Genomic DNA, 16,866 nt, shown 5'->3' with positions numbered 1-16,866 from the left:
TAGAGAGAACTCCCCCATCTTGACCCAGGAATAGATTATCTCATAAAGAAGAGAAAATTACTAGCAGAAGAACTGAAGCACTGACTGAGGGCTGGGCCAAATACTCTTCTTTTCCCAGATGCAGTGAAAGTCAGGTTACCTGCTACTTCATGAGAAAGGTCGTTGGGAAAGTGGGCCAGGAAGATCGGCTTTGGTCACAGATTGAACATGACTATTATATAAACCCCTTTGATAGAGCCAAAGAAAGAATTGATACCGATTGCTCCAACTCTTCCTTTTCATAGAGAGAACAGAACAGGGACATCCTCTTATGTCTGAGCTGAACAGATCAATGTGTGCAAACACTTAGTCCAAATATATATGGACTAAAAGCAGGCATAGTGATTTATAAAAGCCCACTTTAGTCAGACAATAGCATGTTCATGACTGTAGACGTGGATAACAACACTGATGACCTAAGACTCCCCCCATGTTATGCAGATTATCTTCATTTACAAGATTTTGGTGTGCTAAACAATGTTGCATAAAATATTTAGGTGTCCGTTTAACCCACAGTTGGATTAACTCTAGGAGTCAAACTATATTCTCTTGCTGAAAATACAACAAAAAACACTAAAGAGGTCTGCTGAGTCAGCAAAAAGTAATAACATGGTGCATGGGAAAAATCAAAGTGGTCAAATTGGCACTGCTTCCATAAATTATGTTTGTGTTTCTAATCTTCCCCATAGAGATCCTTTTCAAAACTACTAGGAGAAATGCAATCTTCCATATCCTAATGTATTTAGATGAGATTAAAAAAGAGAGAGAGAGAGAGAGACTTACCCCATAGTACACCACCTAGTATCTTAGAGGATACTGCTGTTCAGACCCAATTAATAACACTAGTTATGTAATAAAGTGGGGATAAAACACAAGTATTGTAACAAAGGAGAACTAAAGGATTGTAAAAACATTAATTTTCCTTCCCAGGCAGCAAAAACTGCCTCAGAAAAGGTCTTATCTTGCGGTGAAACTACTACCTTTAAAATCTGGGATAAAACCAGAGTTATGGCCAGCCTTTCTCCTCCACTTTAAAACCAATTAGGTCTACTTCAAATCTCCTTCCAGGAGACACTAATTCCTTTTTTTTTTTTTTTTTTTTTTGCGTATGCACAAGTGGGGAAGGGAAAAGAGATAGGATTGCAGAGAATGGTTTGGTCACTTAGAGATGAGATAAAACTGGACATGGAGGAATTATGGAAAAACATTTACTTTGCTCAGTATTCCAGTCTTTAACTACCTACAGTTAAACACTTTGCCCTTAATCCATACTCTTAATCCATAATCTCTGGCAGATTTCCAGAAACTCCTTGCAGACACTGAAAGACTAACAACAAATTCAGGCTCAAAGGGTATTACCCATTTTTTTGTGTTTAGAAAAATCATCAAACTAGAAATGGAAGATAAATGTAATTATATGGAAAGATGGAGAAAATCTCTCAAAAAGGAAATTTTTATTTGAGTAGTAGTCGCTGATCTAGTGATGGCTGCTTCCTCTCCCATCTGTGTTACCATTATAAGATCTTGTTTCAGTTAGTTCATGATAGCCTCTCATCTGAAAAAGATTTTCAGACATATCAGATGCATGCTGTAGAGGGTGAAATGTAATGTAACTCCCTGCCTTTATGGTGGGACTGTCCTAAAACACAAGAACACTGATCCAATACTCTCTCTTTGATATAACAGAAAAGTTAAGATATACCCTTGACCACTTAGTGGTTGTATTGAGACATCCAGTGAAGGATATTTACCCTTAACAACATTCGAAGCTCATAACACCTCTCTAAATTGTGACAGAAGGTGTATTGGCTGAGATTTTAAAAAGAAAAGATGCACCAGGTAATATTGTGTGGCTCAGAATGTTCTAACGCATGCTTAAACTTACAAATTGTGACAAATAAGATGATGAAAGATAATACTAAAACAGGCAGAAGACTTAAAATAATGTAAGTGGTTCACTTTATTGCAAGATAATTGCAAACATTTTAACTGTTCTGAATAAAGTCGTTACTAAGGCTGGAAAAGGACGTAGAGTGCATCTTCTGATGCCCCATCCCTCCTGTTCAGTAACTTTTTCAGTGCTTTCAGAAATATTGTACTGTGCATTGCTTTGTTCAGGTATTTGCACATGAGCATTCACACATGCAAATTCTGCTAAATAAATATAAAATCTTTACTTTGTTACTGATTTAGGAATATTTTGTGTTTTTTCCAATTCATTTTGAAGTCATAATCAATCACACAAAACTAGAAATATCTGTAACTGTTTTTTCTTTACTTAGAGCTTTTCTAGACAAACAGTGCGTGACAAGCTGAGTTGTTAATCTACAGACTAAGCATCCACGTAGACCCTGCTGTTGCACACTAAAAGTTCTCTCGTGCACATTGTGTACTGCTGGTCAAACCACACTAGGAAACTTTGAGTGCACAGCAGCAGGGTCCATGTGGACAGTTAGGGCATGGCACACTGGCGTGCTGTAGATTTACACTCCCCTTGTCCTGCACTCAGTGTTTGTGTAGACATGCCCTTACACTCATCTAAGCTGAACCAAGTCAAAACCACACTGCATCAAACCACCGCTATTTCTAATGTGAGGAAGCCAAGCCTGAACTATCCTTAACCATCTGAGTTGCTCAAAACAGTCAGCCTACTAGAATTAATTCAAAACGCCCTCTCACATGTAAAAACCAATTAAGAACAAACAATTTAGAACCACCTCCAACCTACTAGAATTAAGCCAGTTACTTACAACCTGTTGGATTCAAAACTAACTCTGATTTACCTCAAAAAGAACAACAACATCACAGCTCACTTCCAGAAACCTGATCCAGAACAATGTAAAAAATGCCAAACTGGAATCACTTCTAAGCATCAGATATCGCCTCGGATTAACCTGACCATTGTTTCATGTGGTTCTGACTTTTACTGGTAAAGTGAAAAGTGGTTTGGGATTGTCAATTCAGATTTTATTCCACCTTAGTTCCTGCTGGCATGAATCTGTCAATTTAAGATAGATGCAACTTGATCAGAGCAGGTTAAAAGTGTTTTTTGGCTTTAGTCCAACAGGTTAAACATGGTGCTGGTCTGGTCTTGGCAGACCACAATTGGCTCTGGAAAGATAATGCTAGAGTTGAACATATTAGACAATGAAAGAGCAGCATATACATGTCATAAATCAAGATACTCTTGCCTAAATGCATTATTTTCTAGCACATATCCTATTGCCAGCAGTTGGAAAGTCAGTCATCATCAGGCCAAAGAATTAGTATAAGGATGCAAGGTCTGTGTTTACATTCCCACCCCCTCACTTTTCATCAAAAGCTTTTAAAGACAGTGTTTTCATATGTACACAGGATTGTAATGTTAGGCATAGTTACACCTCACTTGGATTTAATATCCTCATAGAATATCCTTATTTATTACTCATCAGTGTGTTTTCATTTTTGACAAATGTCATTTATACACCTTAGATAAATTAAGATGAAGCTACTAAATGTCTAATCCCCTTTTAAAAAATGCTTTTTGAAATCTGCAATAAATCGAGATTTGAATGACAACAGCAAATAAGTAACTCCTGGTACTCTGAATACCAATCAAACTATTTCACCTGTACATTTGTTTTTTAGCCCAGATTCAATAAAGTTCAAGGGTATCCAAGTATGAAATAGCTTGTGAAGAAATTCACATTGCTTTCTTAATTTAATTTACTTGTAAAAAAGACCACATTAGTTCAGAAAATAGAATATCATCTTTGGCAATTTTGGTTCAAATATAGATATAGGGCCTGTTCAGACACAGGTAGAACAAAACTTTGGATAGTGCAGTTTCCACAGATTATTTTAACAATGTGTAGGAAAGCATAATACAGCATACACTGTACTGTTTACTCAGATGAGCGTGTGAAGAATATTACACTTTTTAAAACTGAGTCTGGGATCTGAATTTGCCAACAGGCGCAGTCCCACCCTGAAAAGTGACAACGTAGAAGTGCGAATTCCCTCTTCCATAGATCTGTTTCCTGTGTGTATTCAAAGTTACAGTTGCACAGAATTCATAAAAAATAAGGTTTTGTTTCTTTTTACAGCATTGCAGAGCCAATAGATATACGGGAGAAAGAGCTGGCTTCCACAACAGTAATAGACTTTTTAACCCAGTTCAAATTATAGGGCCGAAGTCTGATCTTACACTTACTTGGGCAACTCCAATGAATGCAGTGGGGTTGCAGGTGTACTGAGGGCCAAATTTGGACCAGAGATCATTATTACTGCTGAGATTGCACAAGCCAAAAAGAAAAGTACTCTACTGTTGTCATATCCCAGGCTAAATTTAGAGAGGCAACATTTAGGGGGAAATAATCCCATTGATCCAAGCCTTGATGTCCTTACCTGGTTTCCACTCAGTTCTTTTTTAGGCAAAACCCCCATTGAAGCTGGCATCTGGTTTGCCTGAGGAAGGCGAAGTAAAAACTGAGTAAGAACATCTAGAATTGGCCCACTTAAAATGCTCACTGTGTACAATTACTGTAAAAACCCAGTTTTTATGAGACGCGTTTGTTCATTACCAAAGAATTGGAAATATTAAACGGTGACTTAAGCAGTCACATTACCTAAAACGTCATTCTCTTCTAGCAAGCCATTGCCTGGCCCTTGCAGCTGTGCACGAGAGTAAGGGGATGTCCTTTTACTCCCTGACGTGGACTACCTGTACCATGGCTAGCAGTGTGGGGAGGGAAGTAGGCTCCACAGAGCGGCTATGTCTCCCCTCCCATCCTGTGCAGGTACATTGGACAGGATAGGGTGGGGACTGGGCAAAGCCAAGGCTCCATCTTCAACACACCAGACAGCACAGCTGTGCTAGGGGGAAGAACCGTGGGCAGGTACAGATCTGGCAGGGTACTTCCTCCCAAGAGCAGCAGGGAGATCATGAGACAGAGTCACAGTCTCCCCTGCCGAGCTGTTCCAGATGCTCTGCCTCCTCACACTAGGCAGATCATACAGTAAGGATCTAGACCTATGTGATTATCAGATTAGTCCTTTTTCAAATTCATCAGCAGTAATTAGAAATCTTTCATAATTTTAGCAAGCCCTGCTTGAATTTGGTTCTTTCATTTATAACTCCCAAGAGGAAATGTGTGTAAACCAGTGACAGTTTTAAGGCTTAGTAAAATGTAAGTATAATTAGAATGAAATATTTGTTGCATAAAGTAAACAGCAATTATTGTTTTCTTCCTCTGTTTGAAAGCTATTAAAATAGTGTTGCTAGACTTCCTACTGTGAGAATAATTTCTTGATTTTTGTGCACATAATGTCATATGCTTCCTGTCAATAAAAGAGCAAACAGACAAGCAGCAAAAAGTTGTCTGATGGAAATGTTATACAGAAGAATATAAAATTGGCTTTTGTAATGGCTAAGCAATATTGCTTTTTATTTTAAGATCTAATGACAAGTTGATTCAAAGGGTAAGATTTTCACTTATAAAATCAATAAAGTAAGTTGAAAATTGCCCTCTACATTACTCAATCTTTTTGAATCAGAGAGTTTATTATTGTCAGTGTTGTTTGCATTTGCAAGTGGCAATTAGGGATTTAACTAGACATCACATTTGGAGCTTGTCAAGAAGTTCCATTACGTCCAAGTGCAGAAAAGCAGCCAGTTCAGGATGGACATTGCAAAGAATAGAGGGAAACAATATCACAACATTATGGGCTGGATTTTGACCGGCTGCTCTGCTGGTACACGATATGGGAAAGGTGAAGGGTCCTTTCCTTACTTGAACTCCCGCGCAGAAGCTAGTTGTGATTTCATTCCTTGCACTCACCTGAGTGAATTGACTATAGAAAGGTAAGAATTGTTAAGAGCATTAGCCATTCCAAAGGGGTGGGGGTATGTCCATGGCCTTTTTCCCCTCTCCACTGCATCAGCCAGCTAACAAGGAGAGCACACACTACACTGTTAAGTATTTCAGTGCTATTCTCCCACTGCAGGGAGCTTCCAATAGGCCCTGTGCCTCCCTGAGAGTCAATACCCCTCCACAGACACAACAAAGGCCAGTGTCTAATGCATACCTTTGTTAGTATAGCCTATTTTAAGGGGCTCAGTGACCCAATTGGTTAACACATTAGCTTTTCAACTTCGTAGCCTTAAGTCACAGGAGACCTATATCTGGTTTGTGGACATTAGCCCACATCAGAAAATACTACTGGCAGTCTGTGCCCACCAGCCAGAAAAAATACTATTATGTCAGGCATTTGCATCCTGTACTTCCTGGCTAATTAACTGGAGAAGCTATACGCAAGAAATAGTTCCTGCTACCCAGGAGAAGTGGGTAGCCATTATTAATGTCCCAGCTCATATCTCTCAGTAGCTCTCATGAGCAATGCTGCTTAAGGTGTCTAAATGTACTGGTGGGAATTAAAAATTATAGTCCAGACCCCTTTCACTAGCTGAAATATTGTAAAGTTGTATCACTGGGGCCAGGATTGGTGTCAATGTACTTTGTGTGAAAAGTGCAATAGAAGCATTAGTATTTGACAGCCCTGGTTGAAATAAGTGAAATTAATGGAGCTCTTTTCATATACGACAAGGCCATGGCACCCCTTTCATGCTGCTTACAGACAGAGAAAAGTCAATACTTTTTTTATTACTTGACACTGACCTACATTCTGCACTACAAGTGCCAGGCCCACTAATTGGTTTCAGTTGTGAGAAAAGTTTGCCCCAAAGAAACATTGGAGCAGATAAATCAATCTTTTTTAGGATAGCTTAGTGGGTTTTGAGCACTTGAAATGACATTTGTGTTGTATTGACAGAATGGGTTGTTATACTCATTTTGTCATGTCAGAAGCCCTTGTACTAGTTGGAAATGTTGTTAACCAGTACTGATAAATTTACAAAGCAAGAACTTGGCTAGATCACCATTTTACTTTTATAACAGATTCCCACTTCTGATCTGCTTTCTTTGTTAGAAATCTCTGTGGCTATTAAAAGGTCATGGAGCTTATGAGGACAGCTCAGTTTGAAGCTCTAATTTTACTATCACAGGCACTAACATCAAGGATATACTTACACATGGACACCTAGAGTTACACAGAAAGGATCATACTGTATCAATTATTATTTTAAACAGTATCCCTCACTGAATCCTTCTTTAAAAATAAATGACATGATATGTCCCAGGATATTGACTCAAAAAGGAAGTTAAGCAGAGATGAGTTGAATACCCCTGCTAGCAGTACTCACTAATCCAAGGACAGAATAACGATTTGGGTAACTGTGTCCCTATGTAGCATAACATTACATTTTTTTCATGACCACATATATTATTACTTCTGGTTGCCATTTTTTGTAACAAATATGACTGTATGTCTTGCATTGGATAGAACATGTCATCACAGCACTTACTTTGATGTCAGATTTTTTTTCTGAGACCCACATAGATTTGTTTACCTTTTCTCAGAGCATATTGTCACAAATGACATTGTGCAGTGGTGGTAATGTATTGGGCTGTCTTTAGGTTGCCCAGGTTGGTTCAGAAGAAACCTTGGTCTGTGGATCATGAGTCTAGGGAGAATGTTGTTCATTGCAGAGGTTACACAATTAACCTTTGGAGCAGAAGTATGTGGAGCTGTTTCAGTCTGTCATGGCAATCTATATTTAGGTACCTCTTTAAAAATGGAACTTTATCACCATAGACAAAGGACATTCAAAGTTCACACCATGAACCATAATGTTCCAAGTTCAGCAACTGCCCATCAGCTTCATAGTTAATTACGGGCTTAATGTAGAATTATGGAGGGAAATTCTATGGTCTGTGTTATACAGGAGGTCAGAGTAGATGAACATAATGGTCCCCTCTGGCCTTAGCATCTAAAAATTTGGGAGGTAGGAAGATGCTGCTTTCTGCCTACTTTTGTTTTGGATTGAAGTAATAGGCTGTCCTTCTTCAAGCTGATGCCTAACTATACTTCCAACCTCTACCACACCTTGCTCGATAAGACCTCAGAAATGCATTTTTTGGTTATGTGCAATTTATGCACTGTAATCTTTTCTCCATGTTATTGTTGAAAGAAACTATTAATAAAAAATTTTCGCTGGAAACACGAGGGGCCATTTTCAAACAGCCTTCCAATGGGTACCCATTTGTTCACAAGTAGCTTTGCAAATGTCCATAAGTTTGCGCACACAAGTGATAAAATTTACAAGTGCAAAGATGATTTCTGTTCAAAAAGGGGGAGTGATTGCTTGTAAATTCTATTACTTGTGTGCAGTCAGTTGTGTGTGCAAAATGGAGCATCAGTTTTAAAAGTTTAAATCTTGAATTTTAATTTTGAAGCCATTTTATAAAGTACCAATTGCCCTCAGTCAGATGTAAAATTTCTTTGGAATTGATTTTTATCAACAACATCCCCAATGTAAACTACTTGAGCATTAATTGTAGATTTTTTTATTTTTATTTATTTTATTTTTTTACAAAGTCCATATTGTGATCACAGGAGTCTGCTCACTGAGACAGTTCTTTGCTTGCTGACTATACACTGCCCCTTTTTTGAATTCTTTGTCCATGGGTGAGGAGCAGACGTGACAATCAAGTAGTCAATGCATTTAAAAGGTCCCCAGGTCTTGTTAAACTCTACCATTCTGACTACAGCAGCTTACAGTTTCCTCTAGTAAAAGAATTCAGAGTTCAACATGTTTGAAAATGAGAAGTGATTTCTTGATTTGGTTTGGGGATTTAAAAAACAGGTTTGAGCTGATCTCATCCTGCTTCCTGGCCAATCTGTAGAGAACACAGGTCAGATCCCATTGGCTACAGCCAAGGCACACACAGCGCAAGTTAAAAAGGGTATTGTGCAAAAGGTGCATGAGGCTTACCTTTGTACCTTACTACCCCAGTCCTAGGACTGTTCAGTGTAGGGCCTCTCCCAGCTGTATGTTTGTGTAGACTAGTGGTGCACTAATGTATACCAACTGCAAAACAGCCATAAATAGCTGAAACAGCAAAGGATTGGCAAGTTAAAAGATAGTGTGGACCATACCTCTTTTTCTCCATCCATGCCCTCTATATAGGCAGCTGGAAGAGGAGGTAGTGTAGGATTCTGTACACTATATTTGTGTCACTTAAGGATCCACTTGAACTGGAGTGCGGCAAATAGTCCTGTGGCACCTTATAAACTAACAGACGTATTGGAGCATAAGCTTTCATGGGTGAATACCCACTTCGTCGGATGCATGTAGTGGAAATTTCCGGAGGCAGGTATAAATATGCAAGCAAGAATCAGGCTAGGGATAACGAGGTTAGATGAAGCCCTCTTCTAGCAGCTGAGGTGAGAACACCAACGAAGGAGAAACTGCTTTTGTAGTTGGCTAGCCAGTCACAGTCTTTGTTTAATCCTGAGCTCACGGTGTCAAAACAGAGGGAGGGAGGGAGGGCCTGACGATATGTACCCAGAACCACCCGCAACAATGTTTTTTGCCCCAACAGGCATTGGGATCTCAACCCAGAATTCCAATGGGCAGCGGAGACTGCAGGAACTGTGGGATAGCTACCCACAGTGCAACCCTCCGGAAGTCGACACTAGCCTCAATATTGTGGAAGCACTCCGCCAAGTTAATGCACTTAATGCACTTAGAGCATTTTGTGTGGGGACACACACAATCGACTATAAAAAACGATTTCTAAAAAACCGACTTCTACAAATTCGACCTAATTTCGTAGTGTAGACATATCCTCAGTCTATAAGGGGCCACAGGACTCTGCCACTTTTACAGGTCCAGACTAACATGGCTACCCCTCTGATACTTGAACTGGGGTGATCATCTCAGGGATAGACACACGACTCCATATGCAGAATCCACCAACAGTATGTTGCAAAGTGGCCACACTGGACTGGAGGATCTGGTCCTCTATTTCATTCTCTTCAATTATACCTGTTATAGGAAATTCATAGAAAATGGCAAATGCAGCTGGAAAAATTAATCACGGGTATGTCATCTGGAAAATGGCCCTCCTTACATATTGCTATTGAGTTTTTGTGCTGAGAGCCTTTTGACTGTGTTGTTTAATTGTATAGCCAATGGATTGAATATACTTGTAGTTCGTTTTGAAAAATGTTCAAGAGACCAAATAACCAAACTCAGACAAATTTATTGTCTAAAGACAAAACAGTACCATACGTAAAGGAAACATGTATGCCCTCCTTTTGGGAAGCAATTCTTATCTCACAGCATGTTCATCTTATGTAGAAGGTATGCTTTGGAAATATGCATTTAAACAAGCTATATTTATAGTAGGGTGACCAGATGTCCCGATTTTATAGGGACAGTCCTGATTTTGGGGTCTTTTTCTTATATAGGCTCCTATTACCCCCACTCCACCCCCACCCCCATCCCGATTTTTCACACTTGCTATCTGGTCACCCAAATTTATAGTATAGTTTTACAAGGTACAAAACTCTCTATATGTCACTAAAATCCAACCCACTAGTTTGTAACAATTCCTTAACTTATTGTTTTGTTACATACTTTGTCTCTGTTTGGATACAATATTCCAAAGGAGTTCCTGTGGAAGTATCTGTTCTAGGACATCGAACGTATGTATCTTGATTTTGTATTTGCTAGCACCAAAGCTGACTTCAGCTTTGCAGTGTGTTATGGGATACTTACCAGGAGTGAACAAGAGTCAGCAGAATACCATTCAAATATAAAAAGTCTGTGCTAATATTTATATATAACACAATGTGTAATATATATTAATATGGCGTGCAATACATATAGCATATACCTGTTGGCTAACAACTGATGTAAAGAGAAATATCTTTTCATGAGCACAGTTTGTGAATGTGTAAAAGACATTTGCCCCCATGTTAGAATAAAAATGTATCTTTAAATTGGGACTTTACAGAATAGCTTGAATGTAATTTATAATTTAAAAATAAGATCCATTCTCTTCACCTTCTCTGAGTTTTCATGAATTATTTTGCAATCGTAGCTAAGTGCAGCTCCTTCCTCTTTGTGCTGCTTCAATGGCATGGGAGGATACAGGGGTTCTCTAACAGGAAAATCCCCACATCAGATAAAGTCAGCTGTATGCTACCCACCCTCCCAGCAGGTGTTGGGTGGGGACAGAAGGGGATTTGGCCAGACATGTACTATTCTCCAATGATCCCCTGTCAGGGGAACTTAGAGTAGTCCCTAGGCTGCTCTCAGTAACAGTAAAGAATAGGAAAGGAAGAGATATGATGAGGTAGTACAGAAACACCCTATAAGAGGCAATAAGCACACACACCCGGAGCGAGAGCATGCCAGGATACTCTGGGGCAGGGTTTCCTATGCCTTCTTGCCTTTTAGTGCACCAGCAGAGCAGAGTCATAATTAAGCTCTATATATTTAAGTAAATAAATTACTAGGCTTTTTTGCTAAAAATATGTTCACATTTTTTCCTCTGTTGCAAACATGATGGGTTTATTTATTCAGTGTATTTTATATACAACTTTAATTGGTCTAACTGCACAGTCATCAGTGAATTTATTTACCCTATCAAACTGTGAGGTCTTGCCTAGATGTGGTCAAACATAACTGCTGTTGCCACGATCAGAGCCAGTTGTTTAAATACTCAGTTGTGAGTATCCAGTGAAATAGCTTTAAATAACAAGATAAACAGTACAGCTGCCAACCCCAAGTAATCTTACACTGAGGGGGTAAGTAGCACGGAAAATTTCCTCTTTGTCATTTTGACTTGGGTTTGAAGCTAGACCTGGGCTTAGTTCCAGCTCAAAAAGCCGTTCACTTCAAAGGCTCCTAAATCGTCCCAAGGAGCTAATTTTGGCAGTCAATTGTTTTTGTTTGGCCAAGCATCTTAATAGCAAATGCCGTCTGCTCTGCCAAATGAAGACTTCTTCAATGTTCAGAAGCACCATTCCCAATTTTTTCCTGATAAAAGGGGTGGGTATTTGCTAGTAGCCTTTTTCCTCAAAAAAAAAATTTGTGCATAACTTATGTCCTAAATTTTACCTTGCATAACAGGAAAATTAAAACGGAAGAAAGACCAATGGAACTGTACAATATCTACAGACCTATTAAGTATACTAAAAAATAAAAGTGGAAAAACAAACAAAAATACCCAAACTTAACTGTCTTTTTTCCTCTCTGTTTTTTCTAGGACTTTGAAATAGTGTTACCATCCATTGATCTCTTTGATAAGTTTGGACAAACATATTCCAAAACTGGGCAAATAGTGTAAACATCTATCTATACTGTATCTATTCTATCCAGTATAAGAACTTCTGATAAGCTATAAAGCTAGCAATAAAGATCTTTGAGAAAATGCAAAGCACAATGTTGATTAACTTTCATCTAAGGATTGTAAATGTTTTCCATAAAATGTTGTATGCTACACCTATAATAAAGTAGTATTATACTACTTGTTCTTTTAGAAATGCAGTTTTTAATATTAAAAATCTTTTTATAGTTCTGGCAAATGTAATGAATTAGGAAAACTGGCGGACTCTTATAACTCTTTTATAAAATACTTCATTTATTTATATAGTAATTAATGGAAAAATCATGGATAAGATCCTGCAACTGTGTTTATTAGAATTATGTAACAGGTGTTAACTACAATAGAAATATTGTTTTCTCTGAAACATGTAAACCTTGAATCTAACTCATGGAAGAATCTACAAATGTTGAAATTTTCTCCTTTGGGGCCTGAACCACATCTTTTACAATCAATGGCTCCCAGGGGAGCTGGACTGGGCCATTTATACAGAGATTACTGCTTTAACTTTTCAACTTTTACATCCTTCAACTTTTCTGTGCTTGCTATAACTCTGCAGAATTAAGAAAGAAAAACTGCAATTCTGTAACACTTTCACATATTAGCTTGTAGGCAAATCCATTTATACATATTTACAGTATTCTATGTATTGCATTTTACTCCTGGTCCAAAATATCTCTTGTGATAAGAAGGCTGGCACATGGGGGGATATGCTGCAAAACAACCAGGTTATAGATGGTTAAGGATGAACACATTTTTGATGACACAAAATTCATTCAGGTCACCATATCCCACATGCATTTTCACTAGAGCACCCTTGGTTCCCATTAACTGCAAAGTTCTGAGCATCCTGGGTTCCCATTAACTGTAATGCGAATCAAGAGTGCTCATCACCTCCTGGGAGGAGGAGTTCAACACTTTGCAGGACTGGTTTATAATTTATTTCTTCAAATAATAATGTCAGTGGATTCTGTTTTCATAGCACTTTGCTGTCTGAATGCTTGGAGAGATACTGCATTTTTCTCCTCGTGTAATCTGGAATATTTGCAACTACCCTTCTCAACTGAAAAAAACTTTTTTTATTGACAATTTTTTATACTGTGGTTCTACTGTCCTCTCCAAATGAACATGCAACTCCATTAATACGAAGAGGTGTGTCTATACTAGGAATTGAACCATTGCTGACAGAGCTTTGCAGCAGCAAGTCTACCTGAACCAGTACTGAAAACAGTTTACATTCTAGTATAGACAGGGCCAAAATATTTTCAATCCCATTTCAGAAAGTCTGAGATTTGTGGGAACCAGAGGACAGGAGAACCCTCAGAGGTCGGAGGAAAAACATATTCCACATTTTATAAATGACAGTGGTACAAAGAGATCAGCATTTGAGACAAGAAAGGAAGACTGTATTTTTGTTCTTTTGTACTTTTTAGTTTTTTAGCAAATTCAAGCTTTTAAAAGTTTGTCTTTCTGAGTTGCAACAGGAAATGAATGTCCTTTAATTCTGGTAAGTGAGAAACAGCAACTTCAGACAAGTCCCTTCTGTTACGATTTAATTTCACCAAATAAATCGGAGTGCTTCTGTGCTTTGTGGAGGGGGCTGAGCATGAGACGCTTGCACAAAACTGTTGATGAATAAAGATGCCACAGTAATTTTTAGATGTGAGAGCTATCTATTTGATTGCTGCCACTTCAAGGTAGTTCATCACTTCACAATAACTCACCCCTGTGTTGCCTCTTACTTCCATACCACATTTTCCCATCAGTTCGATTAGAAATGGCAATACCTTTATCAGATTAATCTTTCTTTCTTTTAATATCTCTGACCCCAGGATAAACAAAACCTACCCATACAGACCATCATTGCAGATGCTAGAGTTTTCAACAGCTGACAGTTCTCAACATAGATTAAGGTTAAAAAGAGTCCTTTCAATTCACTCTCACTGTTTGACTCAGCTCTCTCTCTCGTTCTTTTAACCCTCATTCGTTTAATTTTTTTAAACACAACAGGCCATTTCCCATAAGCCTTCTTACACACAAAGTATGTCTGTGGATTTTATTCAAGTAAGAGACAGCTCCACAAATGCAGCAAAGTAATAACTTTATTACCTGTCACTTCTTTCTCCAGATGTATTTTTGTAGGGAAGACAATGCTCTCCTTTTCAGCATGGGACGATATAAAACTTAGTTACTTCATCGTCATGTATAGCCCCTAATATACCGTGCTGCCACTCCAGAGTCCAAGGTTCAATTCCTGAACCCTTTCTCTCACTTCTCATGCAAACATAGTATTCTGCTGAACAGTTAAAATGTCCTGTTAACTTTGATAGTGAATACACTTCTTTTTTCCCTTGTCTAGAACAATGAGAAGTACATATTGGTACCTTACCTTGGGGATGGAATTCAACCAGGGAAAATGTCAAGGAACTCTGCAGGATCTCTTTTAGAGATGTGCAGGTGAAGTTAGGCTAAAAAAATTGATTTCATACAAGTATTCCAATGACTGCTCTACTGATTGTTTTTCTCCTCTCTTACACTAATTATATATACACATACGAACATACACCCTACTACTAGTTTATTAAGCTAAAGCTTTTTTTTTTTTTTTTTTTTTTTACAATAAAGGCACAGTACAATAGTTTTCCCACTAGATATCCAAATTCCAGTCAATATCGGTTACTGAAGCCAGAGTACAAAAAGTAGAAGAGGCTTAAGCCCAGACAACAAGCCCACTGCTGAAGAGTGGAAAGAAGAAAAAATGCTCAGAACCCAATCCACTGAGGGCCTGAGCATCCTAAACCCAGCTGGTTTCAGAAGTTGAGGGCACTCAATACCTTGCAGGAGGCACCCAGCACCTGGCAGGAATAGGCCCTTATTTTGGAATACCATGAAAAATGCAAAAATAATGTATCGGTAAATGTTAATAGTTCTGTAGTATTTCAGAAAGGGAGAGACGGTGAATAGCCTTTAGACTATGGGCCAGGCAAAATCACGAGGAAAATGTGGTCATGTCCTCTTGTTTAAATCAACGTGACTGCATGTGGCAAACCCACAGTTTTTATTTATTTTCATTTAAATCTAGAATTTTATTTATATTCACTACACGAACAATTATGTAATAGGGGTTTTGGCTACTTTGTATGACTAATGTTTGCAGAATTAGGCTATCAGTAGAAAAAGAAATGATTTTGTACATGATTTACTTTACTATGGTAATCGCTCCTACCAAAACTAAGAAAGAATTGTGATTGTGGCAATTGCCATCCATTAAGTGTAACTTCAATCCATAGTAAAATAATGGAACAAACATGAAGAGAAAACAAATCGTTCGACATCTAGAGGAAAACAGAACTATGGGAAAAAACAAATTTAAGATGAGTTAAAAATCATACTAGACAAACGCGACAGTAGCTTTGTATAACTGCACAATGTGACCCTGATTCTGTAGTCAGATCTGCAAGGGCAAATCCTTGTGCCTGCTTGGAGCTTCATCAAAGTGTCTGTGGCACTAATGCTGTCGAAACGTTTGCGAGTGGCTTATCCCTGATCAGAGACATGCTATTACTGTTGGCATGTTGGTGCTGCTTTCCTTGGTGCCTAACTAGAACAACACAGTGCACGTCTTTGAGGAACTGTGCATGCCAGGAAGGAACTTTAACCAGAACCTCCCTAGCACGTCAGTCAGATTTCTTCGTTCAGCACTTCAGACACTCGGAACTTGCTTCACGAATTTGTACACGATGCCGCTTGAGCACTTTAAGCTCTAGGGTCTGTCCTGAGAGATTCAAGCATTATGGCTTCTGCCTGCACATCGGATGCAGTAGCGTATATGCCAGGTTCCCACGGTTTGAATTTGCCTCTTCAGTTTCCATGATAATGTTATTGTCTTGGTGATAGCAAGGTCTAGTCTAATCTTGGTGATGCCAAGTAGGCATCCAGTCGGTGGGTTGTTAAATTGGTGTACTTTTACAAGCTGAGACTTCCTCATGAGATTTTAAAGCAGAAGATGCTTAGCTCTGGGGATGTTTTCTCTCAGGGAAAACCTATATTGGCGAACACCAGGCACCATCTCTTACCACCACTCACTTTCTGCCATTGCTCCGTGTTTGAAGATCTTGCAATACTGCTGCCCCCTTCAGTATAGCAGACAGTGTGAGCATAGAAAACTTCTTTGAAGAGAAGCAGCTGAACAGCCTCTGCTGTAACCCAAAATGGTCTCAGCACTCATAGCAGGGAACAGTTGGCTTTTAATGTCCCCGAAGGCAGTGTTGCCATAGTATTGCTGGCCAATGTTTTTGATCTGCTCTCTACACTCTTGTGGCCTAGCTAATTTGTTGCTGCAGCCGTTACAGACAGCTGCTTTAGTGTCTTCAAAGTGTGGTTATTCAAGCTGAGAGAGCCATTTAAAATGTACCCAATGAGGCTCCACACATTAATGCTTAACAATTAAGACCTCTGCAAGCACCCAATTTAGGAGTATTCTACATTTCAATCAGAGGCGGCTGGAGCTCCGAAGGTCCATCAGTGACATGTCTTTCACAACTCAACGGTC

The 16,866-nt window shown here is 38.8% G+C and overlaps 1 protein-coding gene across 1 annotated transcript in view; it reads left to right on the top strand.

Annotated features, from left to right (window-relative positions):
- Positions 1 to 12,346, top strand: part of SPATA17 (spermatogenesis associated 17) — a 144,786-nt gene extending 132,440 nt beyond the window's left edge. The window contains exon 10 of the mRNA XM_074947117.1: positions 12,198 to 12,346. Within this exon, the coding sequence (XP_074803218.1) occupies positions 12,198 to 12,278 (81 nt within the window). The 3' untranslated portion in view covers positions 12,279 to 12,346. The remainder of the gene's footprint in view (positions 1 to 12,197) is intronic.
- Positions 12,347 to 16,866: the final 4,520 nt, after the last annotated feature.

The sequence above is a fragment of the Natator depressus genome, chromosome 3, assembly GCF_965152275.1.
Source record: "Natator depressus isolate rNatDep1 chromosome 3, rNatDep2.hap1, whole genome shotgun sequence".
Classification (NCBI taxonomy): Eukaryota; Metazoa; Chordata; order Testudines; family Cheloniidae; genus Natator; species Natator depressus.
Note: the sequence above shows the minus strand (reverse complement) of the source record. Positions and strands in the feature narration are given on the sequence as shown.